General features: G+C 41.9%; 1 protein-coding gene across 1 annotated transcript in view; it reads right to left on the bottom strand.

The window, feature by feature from the left end:
• Positions 1–25,709, bottom strand: part of LOC123364409 (macrophage mannose receptor 1-like) — an 89,194-nt gene that overhangs the window by 44,525 nt on the left and 18,960 nt on the right. Inside the window, exons 7-15 of the mRNA XM_045006532.1 lie at positions 20,324–20,506; positions 15,979–16,136; positions 11,972–12,085; positions 10,726–10,841; positions 8,022–8,170; positions 6,486–6,685; positions 5,761–5,882; positions 2,459–2,546; positions 940–1,084 (exon numbers count right to left, since the gene is read on the bottom strand). Coding sequence (XP_044862467.1) covers positions 940–1,084; positions 2,459–2,546; positions 5,761–5,882; positions 6,486–6,685; positions 8,022–8,170; positions 10,726–10,841; positions 11,972–12,085; positions 15,979–16,136; positions 20,324–20,506 — 1,275 coding nt within the window. The remainder of the gene's footprint in view (positions 1–939; positions 1,085–2,458; positions 2,547–5,760; positions 5,883–6,485; positions 6,686–8,021; positions 8,171–10,725; positions 10,842–11,971; positions 12,086–15,978; positions 16,137–20,323; positions 20,507–25,709) is intronic.

Here is a 25,709-nt window from a genome sequence, read left to right as displayed (position 1 = left end):
ACTTGAAGTTTCCTTGATTTGGAGCTTTTGGGGCTTGATGCCACAAGAAAACAGAATTCCTTAATAAAGGTGTCCTCATGCCAGCCATCCAAAATTTGAGTTCAACACATTCAGGACACATTTGTTAAGGTCATCCTAATTCTGAGTATGTTTACCTGTTACCATAACTTTAAAGCTACTGACCTGGTTTTCTTCAAACTTCATTTGTTTTGAAGATTTCTGAGACCTAAAAATCAAACCATGTTTGAAGGAAATTGGCTCAGTAGCTGAAATAGAAAAATTCTACTGCAAATGCAGAAAAATCCTACTGCTTATGCACAGTGGCTTTAAAACTATGGAATTGATTTTCTTCAGTCTGGCTTGAAGAATCTCGGATCTCAAAATAGAGATGTGCAAAATAAGCACAATTTACAATATCTAGCTTCAGTTATCTGGCCAAAAAAAGTCTAATTAGAACATGCAAAGGAGAACCAATTTTTCACATTTTAAAAACTCAAAAAAAAAAAAAAGATTAAATTGATCTGAGAAAAAAACTTTCCAATAAACTTAAAACAAACCTCAGAAAATATTAATCCAAAAGGAATTTGTTGGAGAAAAGCATGAACAAATGAAAAGGGAAAATATGAATTCAGTTTGAAATTCAATCTTAAAGCTATCTGTGCCTGTCAGAATAAAATGAATGAAATTCAAGAATTACAGTGCCTTCCTTAGGGCATGTAACAGAATAAGGCAGATCATGGACATAATACCAGGAAACCCCTTAGATAGTCTATATCTCTAAATTTAATGAAGACAGATGACTTAATACCCTCACACTCTTCTTATTTCACTTCTTGCATGTGACATTCTGAAATCAAACCTATTTTTTTTAAATTAGACAAAAAATTCATTTCTTCTGTTTTGTTTATTGTTCTTATTTAAAGGTAGAAGTCATTATACCTTTCTTTATTTCACAAATCCAGTCATATACATAGTCACAGTGCCTGTCATTCCATAACATACTGGAATCTCCACTGAGTTCTACACAAAGTTCCATTCCTTGATAATTATTGGGTTCTCCATAGGCCCAGTTTGTATATATCATCTAAAGTGGAAATATAATTGTATTACTATTTTCTTCATAGAAAGAGATAGTAACTGTTCTGCAGCAGGAAATCCACAAAGACCCAAGTTGGATTTCCAGTGTCAAGCTGGAAAATAAAGCTGGTCAGACAAATGGAATTTCTATTCTGTGGGAAATTCTGAACATTTAAAAATGTGTTCAGATTCTGAATTGGGATGAAAAGTTAAAATGTCTAAATTTCTTGCAGAATGGACATTTCCTCTCCCCCCCCCATTTTTTTTTTCAGAAACATCAAAACATTTTGAGAACATCAACATATTTTGTTTTGATAAGGTAAAATGTTTTGGTTTTATGATGTTGAAATATGATAATACATTAAATAAAATATAACATGAATATTTAATACAAGTCAAAACAAAATGAAATGAAACAAACTCGAAACAAAACATTTTACCTTATTGAAACAAAAGTCTAAACGATTCTTTTTAAAAAGACAAGGTGGGTAAGGTTATATCTTTCATTGACCCAACTTCTGCTGGTGAGAGAGAGAAGCTTTAGAGCTTGCTCAGAGCGCTTCTTCAGATTCTTTTCAACATTTTTTCCAGCTAAAATTGCATTGAAATCAAAATATAACCCATAAAATATTTAAATGTCAACAAACTCACATTTTCAAAATGAAAAATGTTCTGTTGAATTTCTCTCTTTTTTTTTTTTTAAACCAGTTCTACTGGATGGAAAATACACACACAATGCCAAATTCACTACAGTTGTTTCAGTTTTACACCTTGGCTTCAACAGAGTTACACTGGCATACAAATAGTATGACCTATCGAGTGCGGAGCTCTGCAGGATCAGGTTCTAAATTAGCTCTGGAAAAGGGTAAATTGACAAGACCTAAGCTATTTTCTGTTACGTTTTATTCATTTTAATTTTTACAAAACATAAGGGCAAAGGGGCAGCAATCCATGGCTTTAGGTGTTACAGACAGTATTTTAAACTACCATTATTATATTTTACAACTACACCCCAATTTCACCAAGCCTTTATCACCACAAATGGACAGGCAAAAAATAGACATTAAAAAAAAATCTCCTTTCTGTAGGCAAGTCAGAGCAATTTCTCTTTTGTGACTATACCTTTGTGTACATAAACAACCCTTATGCTCATATTAGTCACTTTTACTCTTCACTTTTTATTTTAAACATATTTTACAATAAAAAATAGTGTGTTGTACACAAAATCTGGCTACAGGATAGCTATTTATCAGCCTTGCACATGGCAGCTTAACAGGGTTTCAGGAATATGATTAGGAATAAAATTATTTTTTTTAAAAAAGCATGAGGATTACAGAATCAGAAAGAAAAATAACAATTGTGGAAAAACTAAATCACTCACTGGAGACCCATCACTCCATGCAAATCCATCATCAGGATTCAAATAATATAAACCTATCCAGAATTTCTGATTATAGTATCCATTTTCCCTAAAACACAAGATATACAGACAGATTAAAGAAAAACAAGAGAAACATTTTTATATGAAATAAGTTTCAAAAATCTAAATCACACCAAGAAGTTTCATAAACTTTCTGTAAAAATACTTCTAAAATCTGTTGGAAACATACCTGAATATTGAGAATCTGTCACCCGATAATTTAAAATTAACTATTTACAACTGCTAGGATCATCTGTGGACTGGCAGATGGCAATGAAATGGCACTGAAATACCGAGTCACATTTCTATATAGGAGAGGTCCCAAATGCTGAGTTACCATATACTGGCCCAGTGGAAAATTCTGATTGAAACAATGAGCGTGAGGACTTATCTACATGATAAAGTTTCCCTGGTTTAACTTCAGGTGTGATTTTACTGTGAATACGCTGCAGCAAGAAATTGTACAAATGGTATAAAGAGGAGAACAAAGAGTTAAGAACAAAGGGGGGCGGGGCTGGCTAGTAGGTATTTGGGCAAATTAACAAAGGTATTTAGGCATTTAATGATGCACATAGGTGCCTAGTGGGATTTTCAAAAGTGTCTAAATGAGTTAGACTTTCAATAAAAGTTAGGCATCTAACCTGGTTAGCTGCTGTTGAAAATCTTATTAGGTGTGCACCTGCACCTTTAGGCAGCTAAATACCTTTTAAAAATTGGCCTCATTGTCTGAGATTTACCTAGTCAAACTGTTAATGTTGTCAACTTCCCCGTTGGGGTGTTTTGACTGGTTGTTTTTCTGTTGTTCTGGCCTCTCTTCCCTCCCCCTCCCCGCCCCAAGTTGGGGAGGGGCCGAATCAATAAAGTACTTTAACCTTATTGACTGGAGCACCCGTCTGCTGGTCAAAGGTCCTGAATGGATGGAGCCAACCCATCCATTCAGGAGTTTTGACAGTCACACAATGAATCCGATCAAGACTACCATAAAATCCACATATTCCAGTCATGGACTCGGCCCACTAGCTCACAGCTGCCCACACTCTGTTGGGTTTTTTTTTTAATGAAGTTGGGGATGGGGTGAGGCACCGAAAACAACATCTCTCTCCTTAAGCACAGGAGTACACATATATAATATACTTGTATTCTCATATACCAGAAGATATGCAGTTTGTATATCAGTATTTATAATGTAAAAATATTGTTGGGGTTTTATTGCTATTTATTAATTTCAAATGAAGCAAATTGCATACAAAACTGTCCTGCCCAATAAGGCCAACAACAGACCAGAAGCAGAAAAGGGGAACTTTTTATTTTAATCAGGTAAAAACGCAGGGTTTTTTGCATGTAAAATTATTGAAAACCTCAAAATTGTTTATTGCTGGATATATTATTCATAGATTCATAGACTCTAGGACTGGAAGGGACCTCGAGAGTCATAGAGTCCAGTCCCCTGCCCTCATGGCAGGACCAAATACTGTCTAGACCATCCCTGATAGACATTTATCTAACCTACTCTTAAATATCAACAGAGATGGAGATTCCACAACCTCCCTAGGCAATTTATTCCAGTGTTTAACCACCCTGACAGTTAGGAACTTTTTTCTAATGTCCAACCTAAATCTCCCTTGCTGCAGTTTAAGCCCATTGCTTCTTGTTCTATCTTTAGAGGCTAAGATGAACAAGTTTTCTCCCTCCTCTTGATGACACCCTTTTAGATACCTGAAAACTGCTATCATGTCCCCTCTCAGTCTTCTCTTTTCCAAACTAAACAAACCCAATTCTTTCAGCCTTCCTTCATAGGTCATGTTCTCTAGGCCTTTAATCATCCTTGTTGCTCTTCTCTGGACCCTCTCCAATTTCTCCACATCTTTCTTGAAATGCGGTGCCCAGAACTGGACACAATACTCCAGTTGAGGCCTAACCAGCGCGGAGTAGAGCGGAAGAATGACTTCTCAGGTCTTGCTCACAACACACCTGTTAATGCATCCCAGAATCACGTTTGCTTTTTTTGCCACAGCATCACACTGTTGACTCATATTTAGCTTGTGGTCCACTATAACCCCTAGATCCCTTTCTGCCGTACTCCTTTCTAGACAGACTCTTCCCAGTCTGTATGTGTGAAACTGATTGTTCCTTTCTAAGTGGAGCACTTTGCATTTGTCTTTATTAAACTTCATCCTATTTACCTCAGACCATTTCTCCAATTTGTCCAGATCATTTTGAATTATGACCCTATCCTCCAAAGCAGTTGCAATCACTCCCAGTTTAGTATCATCTGCAAACTTAATAAGCGTACTTTCTATGCCAATATCTAAGTCGTTGATGAAGATATTGAACAGAGCCAGTCCCAAAACAGACCCCTGAGGAATCCCACTTGTTATACATTTCCAGCAGGATTGGGAATTATGCATAATGATCATTAATGAAAGTAATGATGGTAAAATAGTGTCCTAATAATGGAAAGTTAAAATGGTCTCTAAAATTGCTTCTGGAAGTTGCACACACAACTTCCACGTGCAGTAAAGTAGAAGACTGAGTAACTATCCTATCTGCATCCACAAAGTGTTCTAAAGCCTGCTGACATCAATAATAAGGCTCTGATTTCAATGGCCTTTGAATCAGGTTCAGAGCTCCAACCTGCACATGCAAAATTTACAAGCATAATTTAAGGGCTCGTTGAAAATTTGGCCAATAATACTTGATTTTGGTGTTTTGGAATACATGGGGATTGTTTTCAGAAGCTATTGCTAGAAAAACCTGTTTTGTGATGTGCACACTGCTTTTCTTAAAAAATACATTTGATCACATTGATAATGTATTACCCTATGTTATGAGTTCCTTTACTAGAGACCATGTAACTGCATTCACATTCCCTGCATAGAAGCAAAGCTGTCTGAAATCATTTCAACTACCTGGTTAGTTAGAGCTAGGGAACAATAAAAACCTTGACCAGTTTTATGTGAATATTTTCCTCTCTCTTCATAAATTTTCATATGTTGTATCAAATTACCTCTGTGGCAATTTTACAAATTCCAAAATAATATGCAGACAAAAGTACAACAATTAATTAATTCTTTCAACTTTTGGAATCCCTAACTGATTGTAAATATTACAATTCTAAAATATTTTAAATTGGATGACAAATATTGTACCAAAGTATGAATATTTAGCTGAAACCAACTATTGCAGGAAGGATCAAAAGGCATTTATTTTTCTCATTTAATTGATAAAGTGAAAAAATAACCATAATATAGATAGATACTCACGCTATGGAACGCCAAACAACATATTGTTCTTCTTTACCATTAATGGTGGCCAGATCTCCTCCTATAGCTCTACAATAACCTTGAGAGTCCAACCAGGTTTTCTTTTGATCTCTTGAAAAAAGCTAATGAGAGTATATTTTACAATCAGAGATGCGCTGTATAAATCATAGAATCAAAACTCATGAGCTATTTCCCCTATGGTATGATGTCATACAATCTAACAAATCAAAAAGCAGACAGTATAAAATTTAAAATGCGTTATACAGATTACAGAATGCCTTGTACACAGAATCTGTTTCGCTTTACATGAGACATTTGAGCCACAGCTAGCAGAGGGCACTGGTGAGACCAACCTCTACTATAATACAAACAATGAGGAGAAAACAGTTTAAAATTTAATAGGAGTTAGAGATGTGGGAGAAGAAAAGTCAGGTTTGAACACCAGAGGTGAGAAGAGATGGGAGCAGTTGCGAGCCTCTCTCGCCTATTGTTGTGTATTATTAAATAGTTGCTAGTGTCTGCATTTCAGTGATGGGTGAGGTGACCCCTACCTATAGCTTGTAAATCCTGTTTACAAAACACTCAGAGATCCTTTCAGGATGGAGAGAAAATGTAGACATGTCTAGTCTGCATGGAAGTCATTCTTGTTTAAGTTCTTCTTTGCACTTCTGTGTTTCAAACATGTACAGAGTCTATATTAATTCAGAATTATTTGCTGTACTTACTTTGAAGCAGAAACTAATACGATTGTTTGAATTCCAACCTTCTGGGCATGTGGGGACAGGAGTTGTTGTTGGAATAGGCGGAGGTGTCACTCCCTCAGCCCACTGTTTACAGAGAAATTTTGCCTTTTCCTCACATTTCACAACATCCCATAATCCACCAGCAATTCCAGTCCTCATGGCAACACAGCCTGACTTTCTTCCTTTATACATATAAAAAGAAATGAAAACCAAACTGTTCATCATCTAGAACGTCATGAACTTTGAATTCTGTCCTGATATAAACAAATTATATTTCTGCACACATTCAAATGGATAATTTTTCAACTCACAAAGGTCATTCAGTGAATTTGAGGTACATATATGTCTAGTATTCTTAGTCAGTACATATCATCCTGTTACCTTTTAGTGGCTGGCCCTAGCAGCTTCACAACCGTCTAGTCTCTGACAACTAGAGTTTTCCTCTGAACTCAAGTGGTAGAGGCCTGTGTTTTTGGTGCTATGTTCTCAGTTTTAACAGACCCCGGTTTTGGTCCCTTTTGATGACTGCAGTATCTGTATCTATGTAGCCCACCATTCTTTTGACCATGCCTTATATGATTTACCAAAGCCAGTGGGCATTTTTCAACATGCTTTAAAAGAATTTGAACATAAAGGCTAACCACAGGATCTTATGAAAAGTAATGCAGAATTTTGTTCACTATGGGCATAGCGAATGGTCAGCAGCACCTAAGTCCTACTTAAACCCTATTTTTAGAACTTAAGGGCTGCACAAGCCATTGGGTTGGCCTTCTGCAAAGGGGTGAATTACAACCACGCAGATGGAATTGAAATATCCTCAGATAACAAAGTGATCTAAATAAATCTGGTGTTTAACAGAACAAGCTGTCCTAGGGAGAGCCTGTTAGCAGGATGGCATGATATTTTCATATTAAAAAACAGGTTTTTAGGATGAACAATTAAGATGTCTTAGCTACTATTTACAAGGCTACTTTTTAATTCTATTTTTTTGGCCTGACTCATTCAGTGCTAGGTTACCCCAAACTAACTATATAACTGTTTAGCGATATTCCCTCCAGTAACATACTGATTATGATGGGGTCAAGTACATCACAAGATACCTCACCCCCTATTTCCTATCTAGCATTCACTCTAAGCCATCACACACTATGTACTCCATGTCAGCCCAGCCCCAACACTAACTCAGTCTTTCCCATTACAATGGCAAATCAGAACCCTGATTTCAGCTTTGAGCTTTTTCCAAGCTTGTATACAATCCCATTTCAACACTAACCATCAGGGTAACATAATGCAGGCATGCAGATCACTTACACCATTCACACCAAAGTAGCAAACCAAAATTCCTGATAATGCTACCCTTCACCAAGGAAGCATCTGCAAACTGCTAACTGCTGTACAATCCAGCAGAGGATATAGAATGAATTGGTAAGGGAATTACAAAAAAAAAATCTGTCTAAACACTGAGTATTGCAGTGTGGCCCCTGTACTCCCCAACCAATATTGTGGTCCTGTATATACCTGGCATTTCTGAATTCCAGTGCGTGAATAAGACTGCTTCACCATTGGTCCACTTGAAAGTCCCCTTTTCTTGTATATTTGAAAGACCGATCCAAAAATATTTTTCAGGCCTTAGCCCTGTCAGACTAGTTAGAAAAGCTTGTTCGTATCTGCACAAAAAGAAGACAATAGTTAAATTGGTGTTAAACCAATATTTGTACATAGTATGTCATTATCATTTATATTATAAGAGTTATTAAATGAGTGGTTTAGGCATATTTATTTGTACAACACAACAGAATAAAGTGGAATCATTCACAGAGGACATATTTGGCATATTTTGAATTTGTAATTTCACCCCTTTCCTTCTGTAGAGTAAACAAAATTATATGCAGAAGGACTGAAGTAGTGTGAACAAGTTAAGGGGAAGAAAGGCACCTAGTGTTATCTTGGTGGAAGAGAGAATTTACAGTAGTTCTATATTTTAAATATTTGGTGCTATATGCAAGACAGCAGTTTGGTATTAAAATAATCACAAGTATCTACTCCAGGTTAAGGGTCTGCCATACTACAGAAGAAGTAAACAAAAGTATGCAGTCTAGGGTGGTATTGATGGAAATTAAAATTCACTACTTCAACTAACAATCATGAAAATCAAATCTGTTAACTAAGAACATCATATAAATAATGTGTGCTTATGGGGCTGGGAAGATGTAGAAATAAAAGTCAGCTATATGTAAAAGTCAGCAATACATAGAAGGCTTATTGGAATTACAATAGAGATGGGAGTCTTGCAAAATCAAAACATTTAAAAAAACGTTTGCATATTTGTTATTATTATTAGTTCCAAGACCAGATGAATTTGCGTTAATTATTTGTATTACAGTTGTACCAGAAATGTGCTATGCACACGTACACACACATATAGGAAAATACAATCTATGCCACGTAGAGTTTGCATACAGATCTACTAAGACACTACAGAAACAAATATGAGAAATTCTAAAGGGCTCATTGACCAAATATAAGTAAGTTCTGACTCCCCATAGCCTACCCCTTCTGCGTTCCTCCAACATGTAATATTGGATATGGTGCATCATCTCCTCATGTAAAATACACTGTATTTGGTTGAACTGTGAAGGACTTTCAGATAGAAATTTCAGATAGAATGTTTGGTTAGTTTGCTCATGTTTTAGGATCCTCTTTATGGGGACTAGGAGTAATTTGATATCAAACAAACAAAAAAAATGTTTTTGATGTAATGGGCATGGATGGGCTACATTGTAAAGAATATGATTTCACAGGAACGAATTGAGGGCAGCGTGGCAGGGCCATTCACACAAAGGCCTGTACAGACCTTGCAGGTTTTTCCCTCAGGGCAGGAATGGATTGAATTGGTGGTCCTCAAATATGCTCTAGGAGAATATTGATTACTTTATCACCATTTCTGGGGTTGATACATTAACACATGGCTGGCAGAGAGTCGTGGAACACTACCTGGGTGAACAAGGCAAGGAGGATGTGAACAGGTTGGTGGCCAAAGGTCCTTGGGGTCATAAGAAGCTTGGCAATTTCACAAGCTGGGACACCAGAATTATTCAGGGAAGGTGGGGTTCCCCTGCCAGACTTTGCTGCAGATTTGTTCTGTCTGATACAAATGGGGGCGTTAGGAGATGTTTGAGAATCCAACTGGGTTTGGGGGGAAGGCAGCCAAGCTAATTGCTGGCACCTCCTTGTGGCAAAAAAGTATACAGTGACCAGATAAATGGCTTGGAAAAGGGCTTAAAAATGAGCTGTTCATTAAAGGAATGGAATGGGGGAGGGGAGGGGAAGGGTGGCTGGGGCTCCTATGACTGGTATGGCAGGGAGCCAACCCCCATTTCTTGTAGCCCACCTTAACCCTCCTACAAGGCAGGGGGTGGATGGTAAGGTCCTGGCAATGAATTGGCTGGGAGATCTAGATAGAAAAAAGGGGGAGCCCCCTGGGTAAATCCTGAATGAACATGGGGTTACCTGCACTATACAGTTATCTGCCAGGTAGCCTCAAACATCTAATAATAAAGTTGTGTCCTGATTAAAAGCATATCAGACATCTCCAGTCCTTTTGGCATAGCCGGAAAATGCTCCAATGACTTTTTTTTTTTTTTTTTTTTTTAAAGTGCAGCTTTACTCCAGAAAAAGTAACTAAGTAAAAATAGCCCTTCTCACTCAGAAGAGCTGCTTCCTGTGTGCGATTCAGAGCCCCCCTAGCTATTCATTTGGCAACAAAAATAGGTTTTTTTCAGCTTTTTACTCCTGTAAGCTCTGCAAAGCCAACACGACTCAGACAGAGCAAATGTCATTCTATTTGTGTGCGTGTGTGTGCATCAGCAACAGAATTGTTTAATAACTTCCAGTCACTCACACCTGTGCAACCTCAGTGACAGGAATAGGCTTCCACAGGTGTAAGTGAGGGACTAATTTGCTCTGAAGACCCTATATAATGGTGAATTCAAATTTCATGGTAGTCACCCACCCGTCTCTACAGTGGGCTGACCCACACCCTTGGATTTGGGCACCCACCCACCCATTTTAAGAGGTTCGATATCCCATTCTAATTTTCTGCCTCAAGCCTGTCTCTGACTTTGCTAAACATTGGGAATTTTATTTTGATGATCTAGACTATTTTAGGATTTTGAGCCTTCTAAGGTCCTGTAAGCCACCAGAACAGCAGCCTTTTCCATACCTGTTTTCAACAGTAGTTAGGTAAGCCTGGTTCCTTCCACACGTTTGATTTGCTTCATAAAATGATGCAAATGTACTTGAAATCATGTAACAATGAAAGCCATGTCTTTTCCATCCCTGTCAAAATAAATATTAGGCAATCACACAAGCTTGTTGGCAAAGTGTGATGTAATACTCATTTCTATTCTGTTTTAAAAAAACGGATATAGAACACAAATTTACTGCTAAACCATGGGGCAACTAACGAACAATAAGAATGAGGGGGTCACAATGTGAACAACAAGCAGAGATGGAAAATAAGTTAGCAAAATATTTCCTTGAAATAAGTAGAACATGGGAGTGTTTATTCAGCAGCGAAGTGCTGACTCAATTTTTCCTGTAGGGATATCTCTTTCGTGAAGGATGTTAAAAAAAATAAAATAAATAAAATCAAAACTGAGCCAGTGCCGAGCTTTGGGTTATCTTTTCTTTGTCTGCTTATCCAACAGTAAAACTGCCTCAGTTATATGTACAGACTGGACAAGCAAAGTGGAATATTTTATCAGAAATGTGGATCCAGTTCAACACAAAAGCATTGTGGGTCTTCAGAAGCACACAAGACCCAGAAACACTTGGATGTTAAATGTATAATACATATATATAAAAGTATCAACTATAAGATATACATTAATGAAAAATGGTAGACTAATAAAGCTACTTTGACTATAACAAAGTCAGATACTTTACATCTCTGAGTCACATGTAGGCTACACAAAATTGTTGATAAATCTTTTTATATCTATTTGTAACTAGGAACAAACATCTATTTATAACATACTGTTTCATGAAACAAAATGTCACACAGAATGAGTTTTTAAAAATTCTTCTGATAAGTCTGTGCTCACCCCTTCTCTCCAGCCTCAGGGTAGCATTACTTCACCTCAAAAAACTTCAAGTTCAATCCCGCAAGGAGAACTTGATTCCAGGGCAGGAAAGTAATAATCTGCTACAGGAACTATAGGTTTGGGGTACTTAAAACACAGTTGTGAATCATGGGCCAGAAGGCGGTTGGAAGCTAGATCTATTTACTCTTCCAGGTATGCCATATGTCCTACACATTATGAAGACTGTGGCGGCCATGTGCTCCAGTGAGGCCAATACAGACCAATTTTTGGCTGTCCACCCTTATCCTCACAGTAATCTGGTTTGTACTTAATGTCTCAATTGTCCCATGCTTGTTCAACTCACATAACTTATTTTGCACTTACTCTTTGACAGCCTGGATCATTGATCTCCTCTTCTCCACTAGCTTCTGCCAAAGGTTTCCTTTTACAGATGTATGCAAGTTTCTTTTCACAAGCATGATCTGCCCAATATCCATCCTGAAAATGGCATAAGGAGAGAAACTTATCAATCAAGTGGGCCTTTTAGTCTTTCAGAAAATTTCATTAGTTCTTTAATATTATTAATGTTCATGGATATTTATTTTTGTAGTGCTATGAAAGGGGAAAATGTAGATCTGTGATTTATTTTAAGTTATTCCATCTACAGTATGAGTAAATGAATCTTGGGTAGCCAGTTTTGACCTACTGAATTTAATGTAGCAAGGAGTCCGGTGGCACCTTAAAGACTAAGGGTATGGCTACACTTGAGATTTGCAGCGCTGGTGGAGGCTTTCCAGCACTGCAATTAGTAAGTGTCCACATCTGCAGGGCACATCCAGCGCTGCAACTCCCTGGCTGCAGCGCTGGCCGTACACCTGGGTCTGCCTGGGGAATAAGCATTGCAGCGCTGGTGATCCAGCGCTGGTCGTAAAGTGTGGCCACACACCAGCGCTGCTATTGGCCTCCAGGGTATTAGGAGATATCCCAGAATGCTTTTAACCCCTTTGTTTTGTTATGCAGCCTCTCTTTGTTTTGTTGTGAACGCGGGGCTCCGCTCCGGGAGCTGCTTATCTAAAAAAACAAACACAGCTCCCGTTTGCTGTGATCAATCTGTGAACAATCAAATGAGATATCCCCCCCTGCCTGCCTGATTCACAGGGGCTGAGTGTTTGCTTTTTGCTTGAGGAGAGAAACAGCAGCGAGAAAGGGAGTCGGCAGCTGCTTATCTGGTCTGCAGGCTGTTTGCAGTTAACACTAAGGGGTCGGAAAAAGTTTCTGATTTTGCAAAAGCAGGGAGCCGATTCACAGTGTCGGCTCCAAAAATCCACTCTCTCTCTCCTCTGCTCCCTGTCACACTACACTCCACCCCACCCTATCCCCCTCTTTTGAAAAGCACGTTGCTGACACTTGAACGCTGGGATAGCTGCCCATAATGCATCACTCCCAACAGCGCTGCAAATGCTGCAAATGTGGCCACGCACCAGCGCTGGTAGCTGTGAGTGTGGCCACACACCAGCGCTGTCCCTGCACAGCTGGACAACCAGCGCTATAACTCCCAGCGCTGCAACTCTCAAGTGTAGCCATACCCTAACAGTTTAATTTGGGCATTAGCTTGAAGAAGTGGTTTTTTTACCCACGAAAGCTTATGCCCAAATTAATCTGTTAGTCTTTAAGGTGCCACCAGACTCCTTGTTGTTTTTGTGGATACAGACTAACACAGCTACCCCCTGATACTTGAATTTAATGTAGGTAATTACATGACCGACCCTTTTTAACATGGTCCTTTTCTGGTGTGGGTGTATATGTGTGTATGTATGTGTATGTACGTGTGTGTATATATATAAAATGTCAAGAAATAAAAGTATTCATTCCAATGCTATTTTTATTTATTTTATATATATAATTTCATTCATGTTAAATACTTTGGATGAGATGTACCCCTTGCATACATATTTACACGCACACCCACTACACACCTCTGACTCATTTAGAAACATCTGTCAGCGATAGTGTTGACCAAATATGAATTGACTAAACAAAATCCTTTTTGCTAATTTATGAACTTTAGAGTTGGGTTTTACCTTAATAGCCTTTTTAAATACAGGAGATTCATAAGCAAACATTGAAATATTAATTCCCTAAGCGACAGAGGTGATCCTACAGCTGCCAGTTCGACAGTGCTTGGGTATGTACTTCTGCAAATTGAAGGTGTCTTCCAAATGTGTACAAGCTGGATATTTGAGTTACATCTCTTGCCCTCCAAACAGCACCCTTTTTCTCCCATGTCTTTCACAGAAGCACCATTTTAACAAGTATTACTTCTGATAGTGATTTTCCTGCATAAGGCATGGCGATTGGCTGATACTAACAAGGGGTGTCCTACCAGATCATACCAATTGCTAAATGCATGCTATATCTTATTAAATGTAGATGTACAGAAATCATAAGCCCCTGGAATAGATAACTTATAAAACAAGTGCTGACAAAACTATGCTATAGTATTGTATATCCTATTGTTAGAATTAGTTTCCAACTTCCTCCTATCCATTATCCCCGGAGGTTACTAACTTTCTGCTAAGCTTATTGAGAGCAGCCATATAAATATGAATGGATATGGGAAAATATTACAACAGACAACACTACGATGAAGATAAAAAAAGCTCCTATTGAAATGTGGAGCTCTGCCAATGAAATGTGTTTGTCTCATTAAACTACATCTGTTTTCAGGATGTAGGCTGATATGACAGGATTAAAAAAAAAGTACAGTATTCCTCTGCCAATGCTGTCAGTGGCAAATCTGAAAATACAAACATAATTTCATTTGTTTGTTTTCCCAGAGACAGATTTAAAAACGTATAAAAAGTGACCTAAGAGATTTTTAAGGTATAAATGTATTCCAATATTAAGATCCTCCAGCTTAAGACCTGCCAAGACTAGAAGCAAGTGCTGAGATTTCTTTGGGATTTCTTTAGTCCTAGGCCTAAGTGGTCTGCCATATATAAGCCATGTGCAGCTTTCAGGACAGCTGGAAAGATGATTTGTATTGTATATTTATTTCTCTTCTTTCACTTTTAGCTCCCTCACCAATGGTGAGACATTTTGCAAAATGAAAAGGAGGTTTGGATAGCCTCTGTTTGTCAGAGGGTGGAGACGGATGGCAGGAGAGAGATCACTTGATCATTACCTGTTAGATAATGTCCCTCTGGGACACCTGGCATTGGTCACTGTCGGTAGACAGGATACCGGGCTGGATGGACCTTTGGTCTGACCCAGTATGGCCATTCTTATGTAGGTTTTGCTATTGAAAACTATTTTTGCCTTGATAAATAGGTGACCCTGCAGTGGGTGGTAAGTACAAGTCTTTCACACCATCACAGATCTGGCAAAAAAAAAAATTTGCTGGTGTCATATAGCTGTACCCTGCATGACTGTCTCTTACCAAGCAACAAAGAGTCCTGTGGCACCTTAAAGACTAACATGCGTCTGACGAAGTGGGTATTCACCCACGAAAGTTTATGCTCCGATACATTTGTTAGTCTTTAAGGTGCCACAGGACTCTTTGTTGCTTTTTACAGATCCAGACTAACATGGCTACCCCTCTGATACTATCTCTTACCAGACTTGTCTAAGCTCCTTCCATTTGCTTATCATATTTGTCACTGCAGAAGCTGTACCTCATTTTTCTGGGAGTAGTGCTAACAGGTAGCCCTTATCAAAGCAGCCTGACAATAGTTCTCTGCAATGGTTTGTCTTAATGCACTGAATAATCCCTTTTCTTGCACATATAAATGAACAGGGCACACCCAACAAAGAATTTATAATACATTCATGCAATATATCTGGCCCACATAAGCCCAAGGTCTGGGATCCAAATGTGTTTCCAGAAAGTCAGGCTCTTTTATTAACAGGATTTCTCCTTAATATATTTTCTTAGTGAAGTTTATAAATCTGTGCAATTTAAGTTATACAGCCTCTGCTCAGTCAAAGCAGAAAAATTCCCAAGTCTTAAACAAATGTCTTTATTTTTTCCATTCTCCTGGAAGCCACAGTCACACATGTTCATGTGTCTCATGGAACAGGTAGGTGTATTCTTCTGAAGCCCAAATCCATGGGAGACCTACAGAGTAGTAGACTCAGAGTGCTTCATAGCAACACAAGGAGTTAACCTTTGAGAAAAGTCATTGTATGGCCTCTCTTGCCATTTATTATGAAACTAATGAAAACAACTTCATAGCACATGTAAATACTGACTAGATTCCCCCAAAAGTAACTCTAAAAACCTTTGCGGCAACAAAAGTTACTTCATATAATATTACCCCCGCTCTTGGACAGAAAAATGGATAAAAAGAAAAACAGGCTCACATGAGACAGATATAACTGGATTACTTTACCTGTCCTTTCATGACAACACAATCCTCTTGCATGTTGTTCGCATGGGTTGGTTCGCCACGTAGCCACTTGGTGTATGTCACAGGAGTCCCGTCACTCCATTCAAAATACATCTGAACCTTATTGTCATTCAGTCCAATCCACAGCTCATCCGTTGGCTCTAAAAATCAAATTAGGAGATTTGCTAATAATCATTCTACACAGTATGAACTTTCAGTTCCATTCTAGAGTGAAGAATTTATGCTCAGGAAGTTTAAGAAAGCTTCTGGAAGTAAGTCTCTGCTTCATAAAACATGCTGACTGTTCTTCACATGACTAATTTTGTTATCAGGAAGGGTCATCCCCCAAAGTGGGGAGATAACCTGACTACAAATAGCTGGGTCTCAGATCTCCTCCAAAATGCTAATTTATCTAAACTGGATTATTATTAAAAACAGAATTATTTTTAGCTCAGCTTTCCATGTTCAGATTTCTTGTAAATTGCTCCAACCTAAATAGCCTTTCATGAATTTCTAAAAATGACCCTTTTTAAAAAAAAGTATGCACTTCCCTTACATTGCTATTCTTCGGTACAATGAGCAAAGCAGAATTGTCCTCATTCTTACTGTTTAAAAAAATATGCATTATCTTGTCAAAATACTTGTCACTTTCCCCAACATACTGCAGGTCATTCCTGTTCTTGAGAATACTTTATTCCTACCTCAACTAAAATGTGCAGTAGGACCTGTTTGGATTTCCCCCTCTTCATATCCCTCCACACCAAGCAAAATTATTTGTCTTCATTTGTCAAGTCATTCACATCTTATCCATACCCTGTCATCTCTGACCCCTGTCTTCACTCCAACAATCATGCCAGTCTATCACCTATCAGTCCATTTTTCCCACAAACACCTTAATACGTTTCCCCATGCTCCCCTTTATGTGTGGGGAACAGCTGTAAAAATCCACAAAGCCACCACATTATTCTCCTCCAAATATCTCCTATAACTCAACTCAACCATGATGCCTACAAAATACATGACAATGGCTAGGCATCCGATGTGCTGTGTGACCACTGCTTAGTACACTAATCGTGCATTTCTCAATGTTACCTTGTGCTCCCCCTGTCTGTTGTGTCCACTTGTTGTGACCTGTCATATTTGCAGACTGCGCTTTAAGGCTTACGACTCTCATGGAGACAAAAATAAAAAGAACACCACACACTTCCATGAGAGTCATAAGCCTTAAAGCACAGAGGCTTCAGCACTCTGTTGGCAGTGTAAACACATTACAGTGCAGAAAGCGATCAACTGGTCTCCGGAAATGTCCCATAATCCCTCAAGTGGCCTTTGCTCATTGTTTTGAACTTGGCTGCCCTGGAGACATGCGCTCTTCCCCTTTCAAAGCTGTTTCTGACAGCCCTTGCATGCTGTGCTGATCTGTTCTGGGACACAAAGCAAACCATTAATGTGGAATGCTCCTGCTCCTGCTGTTGAACATAGAGGCAGGCAGGCAGGTGTGGGGGGGTGGGGAGGGGGAGAGCGAGAGAGCTGTGCAGAAAGCCAGGGATGGAGGTGGGGAGCTGATGTCTGAGTTTCCCCCTTCCCCTGCCTCAGGACTGGTTGCTTCCTGCAGCTGTCTGAACTTACAAGACTGCATGCTGACACACACACTGTCCCACAAAACACACCATCTTCCCCGCCCCCATACACTCCCTGTCACACACTCTGCCCTCCTCCCCCCACTTTGCAGCTGGCGATGTAGTAGGATGCCCATGGAACAATGGGATTGGGAAACCTGCATCATGTGATGTTGTGCCTGCCCCATGACGCATTGCAAACCCTTCCCAAAGCACCCTCCGGCCCATTGCACAGTGGGATAGCTACCACAATGCACTGTTCTCTTTGCCATTGCAAGAGCTGCTAACGTGGATGCTCTCCACCATCACAAGGAGCACAGTGTGTACACGCAACAGGGTTTTAATTCCAGTACTTTAATATAAGTGGCATCACTTGTGCAGAAACTTGCCAGTGTAGACATACCCCCTAGTGATATTACTGACAAAAGAAAAAACTATTAAGGTAGTAACAGAGGGCAGCATTGATTTTTGATCCCAAGCTAAAATTTACCAATGGAACAGTTTTCTGTAGGAAAATGCTGATTTAATTAAATCTAAATGTTTGTCAGGAATATATCAATTTTGTCCCTGTCAAAGATGAAAATGAGCCTCTTTTCTATCTTCCTTTAGATCTAAATGCAAGTCATACTTCCTTGAGAAGATCTAATCACCCAGCGGGAGGCAATGTGCGCACGCGCTCGCACACACACACGCACGCTTAAAAGGAAGATTAAACGCCTTTTACATTTCAGAAGAACATCTGCCAGGAGTGAGAGGAGAAAAATCAAACATCTGTTCATGAACCAAAAACAAATGATTCTGTTTAGATTTCCATAGTAGTTGCCTAAACTACTGCCTGTTGTGATGGGTGCATTTGAAGTGCCATGCATAGACAGATTGATAAAATATCCCTATGTTACAAATGAGAAAATGGAGGCAGACAGAGATTAAATAACTTTCCCCAAGATGCACAGTAAACACATGGCAGATCTGGTAGCAGACCCCAGATCTTTTGACTTCCAGTCCTGTCCACATTAATCAACAGACATTGCTTCCTCTCACCTACTTCCATACATTGATAGTAAAGATCTCACTCTCTGAAAAGATGGAAGCTATTTGCATCAACTCTGGGTGGAGGGAAGAGGCCAGGAAGGGACTGGGGAATAAGATGTTGAGTCTGATGTAATTAACAACTGCACACTGCAAACACTTTATCACAACGTCTGAACTAAAATTTTGTTATCTATAATAATTATACTTTTGCTTCCAACATTTTGAGATTTAACTTAAACAACTTTTCACCCATTTTTGTACAGGATAAATTTCTGAAACACATTTTCTTCCTTTTAACAACAGGTAAAAGCAAAATTTTGGGACAAAAATTCTGCTCTCACTAACACCAGCCTAAATCTGGAATACCCCTACTGACTTCACAGTTTCCCTGAATTACACCTTGCAAGTAAATGAGAGCAGAACCTGAACATTTTTCCATACATGTCCCTCAGCTGGGACCTTACCACCCACTCCCAAGGAGAGTTAAGGTGGCTATACAGAAAGGGGATTGGCTCCCTGCTGTGGCAGTCATCGGAGCCCCGAACACCACCCCGCCTTTTGCTCCTATAACCAACACCTCCACTTTAAGTCCTTTACCAAACCATTTATCTGGTCATTGCATGAGCGGTGCATGACTCCTCCGTCTGAGGAGGCTGGGTGCGCCCAGACCATGGCCTTGCCTCAAGGCCCACCGCCGCTCAGCCTCTTTCTCCCAAAGTCCCGCCCACACTCCACTCGTGGCCCTGCTCAGCCCCCTCCCCGCAAGGCCCCCCCAGCCCGCTGTTCGTGCCTCTTCACCCCCTCCCAGAGGCCCCCAGGCAGGCAGAGCAGGGATGGGAAGAGGCAGAAGGAGGACAGGGCCTTGGGGCAGAGCATGGGGGGGCGTCACCTGGGGTTCCCTTTTGGCAGTGGTACACTCCAAAGGTGGCAGGCCAGCTATTTGGGGAGGCTTAGCCTCCCATGGCCTCTTATGCCAATCACCCAGGGGTCACTGTATCCCTTCCCTATTGATTACTTGCGCTGGACAGCTGCCCCACACTTACATAGTAAGTTGCAATTCTCGTCCCTGCTCACCGTAACAAAGCCCTCCCTGAACCCGCTGTGGGGAAGGTGAACAACACCTCACTCCACCTACACCAAACTGGAGGTGAGGGGAAAATTCCTTCCCAGCCGCCCTAGAAAGGATGTTGTGCACGGGCGCCCACAGCAGGGCCCGACCAAACCTGGTATTTTGCAACCTACAAAGGGAGTAATGTTGGGTGCTGCTTTGCTTTGTGCAGGGAAAAGGGGCTTCTCCCATTGAGCTAGTCCCTTTTCAACTCCCCAGGATGAGTCAGCGTCGCCACGCTGACCCCTCTCCTTTTGCAGCAGCTTCTGAGCCTCTTTCCCACCCCTGCCCATAAAACGCTATTCCCTCTCCGCTAGCAAGCAGGACAATGTCCTCCCGACCCTGCATAAGGTGCAGTGCCATCATTCTTTGGCAACACGCCACCAGACACGTGGAAAGTTCCATCTTTCTGAAAGATTCTACTGGTTTTGTTAGATTTCCCCCTTTTAAAGATAAGGAATCTCTCTGGTACAAGTTGATTCTTTCAAGCTTTTGGAACTTCTGAAGTGCACCCAGTGTACTTGGGAAATTACTAGAAGATTGTTCATTTTTCAATATCATATTGATAGGGCCCTGTAGAAATACTCACTGTACCCAAGCTGCGAGACAATAAAGCTGTACTCTTCAACGTTGTGGATACTGGCCAGATCACCATCCTCCTTTCTACATGAAGTTAAGGCATCTTTCCATATTTTGGTGTCTCTTTGAATTATGTAACAATGACCTGCATATGACATCCATTGAGCAGGGCATTTAATAGGCACATTAGTCTCTGAAGGAAAAATGACAAAAAGATTTCAGACCACTACAAAAAAAGGAATAGAAAATTACATAAACAAGCACCACCTTTCTTTTTGTCCTTTATGAAGAGCAGCAGGTCTGTCTGGTATTGCATGCTGAATACACCATAGAAAAATAAATCACATTCAAGTAAGACTAAAAGCATTTAGCATGTGAAGATAAATAAAAAATACTTCAAACAAAGGTTAAAAGATTGCTAAGGTAGCAAAGACAAACATTGAAAAGTTAGGCAATGACAGAATTAAGGTGCCTGTGCCACCTTAATTCAGCCCCCTTGTGCCTATGCATTATAATACAAACTTTAATAATCTGACCCCTCAGTCCTCTTCCTCTACCATTTCTCATCCCTCTGCATTCAGATCAGAATTCCGCCTTCACCTCCATATCTGGACACCAGCAGGGGGAGCACTATCAGCACAGGGCAGACAGTCTCCCTTCCCTGAGCCTGTGTCCAGTGCCACAGCAGCCCCAGGTAGCCAGGAAGAGGAATAGTTATCAAAGTCCTGCTCAGCCCCTGCTATCTCAGGATGGTGCATGCTCAGTCACTTTGTGAGGACTGCTCATGCACAGTCCAGTCAGCATACAGAAGCTGTGTCAAGAGGGATCAGGTGCAGTGCAGATGGAGAGAGTCTACCAAGGGTTTAGCTGCTGAAGTCTCTACTAAGCATGTGTGAACTGAATTATTTTGGTGGCTTACAATTTGGCCAAATTTGGGTGAATTTTCACTGGAGTGGCAAAAGGTACATCTTGTGACATTGAGGCAAACAGCTTGCCAAATGTCAAGCCCTGGCTCCAAAGAATGGAGATGCTAGCACTTCTCAATTAAAGGGTTGGAAGACTAGTATTAACGTGTTCAAACCACCACATTTCCTCCTAACCTCATTCTGAGAAGTGGATGGACATTTTACCAGAACCTTCCCAAAAGAAGTCAGACTGAGGCAGACACCTGGTCTGGAAAATTTCCATACAAATGGTTAAAGTCTGGCAAAGTATAAGCAACTAAAAACAGGGTATTATAATGGAAAGTGTTGGGAAACCATAATAGATGGGGAAAGGCCCCTTACAATTTAAACATATAGACATTGTAAAATTCCATACTTGGGCAGAGATTTTTTTTCAAATATTAAAAATAAAATATTCATATTGTGAAGCTAGTGGATATCATATAATAGAAATTCCTGAGAGAAGTAACATACTGAAGCACCACCTCACCTCTGAGAAGTACTTATATCACAAAGCCCTAATCCTGCAAAAATGCATGTATATAACTTCACTCTCGCACATAAGCATTTAATGGACTAACCCCATACGTCCGAGGAGAGACAGGAGAGTTGGCTCTCTTGCATTAGGAAACAACAACAACAACAGTTGTTTTAGGAGTATTTTCTAAAGAAGTCCTTCCTCCTTCTTTATTAAAGAAAATTAGACCTATGAAAAATGTTTCTATTTCTAAGTTCATTATATGAGGCTGCACTAGGGTACTGCCAGGGTACCTTGTTGTTTTATAAACCCCATAATACAATTCAGCCTTAGTGGGTTACTCCATCAAAGGTTAGCATACATAGAATATAGCTGCACGGAAAGCCAGCTAGCATACTTGTTGCACAGAAATTATAAACTACATATGGGCTTAGTAAGCAGCATTACATGGACTAGCACAAAATTCTGTGCACCAAAAATTTCAAGTGTTTCATAATTAAGATCATTGGGGTAGAGAAGAGGATGCATTTGGGTAGGTGGATTTAGTACATACCCTGGACATATCTAAACAGGCATCCAAAGCTGTGACAGGTTGCAATTGCACATCCAATTTGAGACAGAGAATAATGCTGATTAGCGTGCAGTTGCTCGTGCAATACACACACATTTACAGCACAACTGCTCAGTGTAGCATGCACCTTTGGCATATGCCATTAAAAAATTGTCAGGACATGTTTGTAGGAATAAGGATCTGGCTTTGAAAAATCTACCCCTGTATGCATGTCCAACACATTTTTTTGGATTCTTCTGTGAACTGTTTGTGTGCTGGTGCTAATGGCTGCCACCAGGTGAGTCTTGGAACTAAAGACAACCACAGACCTCATTATAGCCAATGGGTGTGCCAAGCAGTCTTTCAGGCCCTGTAGATGGTGCAATCAAGGCCCTTTATACAGTACAGCTGGGGGACATGGGGTCACCATCAGGGCCGGTGCAACCACTAGGCAGAGTAGGCAGCCGCCTAGGGTGCCAAGTGGTTGGGGGTGCCAAAAAGCAGTGCTCCAAACATTTTTTTTTAAACAGCGGAGCACAAGTCTGCTGCTGCTCCCCGCCTCCTGGCTCCAGAGGAGCTGCCCGCAGCGCGGCCAGTCCCTCCCCCCAAGGGAGCAGTCGGCGGCGGAGTGGGGAAGGGGAGGGTCTAGCGCTAGCAGCTGTGCCTTCTTCCCCGTGCCGCAGGCCAAGCCGGGCTCCCCGCCACCCCTGGGGCTCTCAGCGGCAGCAGAAGCAGGCTCGGGCATGGGGGGCCTGGCCGCCTGTGCTGCCGCTGAGAGTCTCGGGGGCGGCAGAGAGCCCGGCTTGGTCCGTGGCGCGGGGAAGAAGGCACAGCTGTACTCTGCTCTTCGGACAGAGAAGCTGGGTGTCTACTCTGCCTGCAAGGTACCTAGCCGGGCCGCAGGGAGCCGCACAGGCCCACGGAGCGCTGGGGGGTGGGCAGGTCCAGTCCCCGGCCTGGGGAATGGTGTACGTGGGAGCAACCCAGGCATCCCTCCCCCAGCCAGCGCCACCCCCTCCCACACCCACTGACCAGCCACCTTCTCCCCTGTGCACCCCCCGCCCCAACAACCCACCCTGGCCTGCCACTTTTGCCTCTGGGCAACCTTCACCCAGCAACACCCCCCCACCCCAGCCAGCCACGGTAACCTTCACCCCTGCATCAACCTCGGGACCCCTTCCCCACCTGCCATCTCCCTTCTGCCCACTCCTCCCTTGTACAAACCCCTCCGTGCCACCTTCACCCCCCTGCAACAACTCCGGGCACAGACACCCCCCCGCTTGACAGCCCCTTGCAACAACCCTCTCCTGCCCACTTCTCCCTTGTGCCATTCCCTCCCTGCCACTGCACCCCCTGCAATGAGCCCCTTTTGCCTCTGTGCAATCTCTTTCCTGCCACTACACCCTCGCCCCCTCCACCTCTTGGCCACCTCCACCTCCTGCAACAATCCCGTGCACCCCCCTCTCTGCCACCTTCACCCCCTGGAAGAGCCCCCATACGACCCTCCTCTTTGCAGCACCCCCCCATGTCCCCTGCACTTTGTGAACATCTGGGCCCCTGGGGGGACTTGGCCGTAGGAAGGTGGGGGCTGGACATCAGAGGGGGGGGCGCAAGGTGAAAGTTTCACCTACCGCGCAAAATATCCTTGCACCGTCCCTGGTCACCATTCAAGACACTAGACTGCAAGGCAGGCCACAGCTAAGCCATAAGGACTGAGAGGTTTCTTTGGCTGCAACGTAAGGGCTAGGATATTGGTTGCAGGTTGTGTGTTGGAGGTAGAAAGCCAGAAGCAGCAGCTATGAGTGCAAACCTGAGAAGACGTAGAAGGGCAGCTTCTTGGGCACAGAATTTGCTGCAGTAGCAGACTAGGGGATTTCTGAGCCAGGAACCTGCCTGCTGCTGTTTGTTTCTACTCTGTTCAGGGAAACAGAACTTTGTGCACATTCTTTGTAAATAAAGATTATACCAAGAATGCACCTGAATCATATAATCTATTTCTCACCCTAACTGAAACAACTCTGAGTTCCTGAACTTCAGCTACCTGCTCAGGCCAAAAGGGGCAACAATACCTAAGACAATTAAATTTTGGACAAGCAAATCCAGGCACTATGTAGAAGTCCTCATCCCAGATGACACACACTACGTTCCGACTATTAGAGATGAAAAAGCAAGAGTAGAGAGAACAAAGCATAACTGCTTAAGATCTTGTCATGCAGGTTAACACAGATGACAAATAATAAGACAGTTATGAAGATGGAATTAATAGTCTCCTGCTGATCCACATATCAGTGTCAGGATGCAAACTCTTTCATTTCAAATGCTTTGAAGCCCTCAGACTTTGCCATGACAATTTTTTTTTATTAGATTGCTGTGGTCCTCTAATGGAAAAATAGATTTTTGCAGCATTAGACCAGCATATTCCTTGAGTTCATGAAAATCTTCTTCCTCTACAAAAGTAAAGGGCTACACAAGTACTACAAAGAGTGTGGGCAGTTTGCAGTACAACCATCTGGATTGCGTTTAGTTATAGACTGTCATGTAATGAACACTGCTCTCCCGTAACTCGTGTACGCAGCCTGGCTAGATGAAACCCATAATCTCGAGGGTTGACTTTAACCAACACACTTAATGTCAAACATCTGCTTAAGTGCACTGTTGTATTGGGACCTAGGCCACTTTTTTCCTTCCTTCTTGGGGAGCAGGTCTTGGAAGGCACCAAGTGCCACTACCTACCCTTTACATCAAAGGGAGTTGAGGAGACACAGCACTTTGCAAGAACACGTCCTGCTTCCGTCCATGACTCTTACTCCCAATGGACATTTAGTAAATTGCTTTACTGTGTGTATCTCAGCCAATACCATATTGCTACTGTCATAACATTTACTTACTCTCTCCCCAGGCCCCGCATGCCACCCCTGCGCACCTCCCCCAGCCCCACCTGCCGCCCCCACGCACCTCCCCTCGAGCGTCCCCCAGCCCAGCCTGCTGCCCCCATGTGCCTGCGCCGAGCGTCCCCTGGTCCCACCTGCCGCCCCCACGCACCTCCCCTCAAGCATCCCCCAGCCCTGCCTGCTGCCCCCATGTGCCTGCGCCAAGCATCCCTGCCTACCCTAGGCAGCGGGCGGCTGCCCCCTGCAGCTCCGCACTGTGCTCCCTTGCCAGCTGCCACCGGCTACAGGCTGAGACGGCTGCTGCACCTGCGGATGGGAGGAGGGTGCATGGCAGCCCTCCTCCACCCCTCATCAGATGACTCCGAGTCAACTCCGGGGTGGGGGGCCTTATCCTGGCTGGACCTACTGAACAGCAGTCTGGGGGGGCTTGGGTGAGTGTCTTGCAAGAGGGGCCGTGGAGGGGTCCTCCCCTCCCCCAGAGCTCGCCGCTGCCGGCGGGGAGATGGCTGGGGGGAGTCCTCCTCTCTGGCCCC

Source organism: Mauremys mutica, chromosome 2, assembly GCF_020497125.1.
Source record: "Mauremys mutica isolate MM-2020 ecotype Southern chromosome 2, ASM2049712v1, whole genome shotgun sequence".
Taxonomy (NCBI): Eukaryota; Metazoa; Chordata; order Testudines; family Geoemydidae; genus Mauremys; species Mauremys mutica.
Note: the sequence above shows the minus strand (reverse complement) of the source record. Positions and strands in the feature narration are given on the sequence as shown.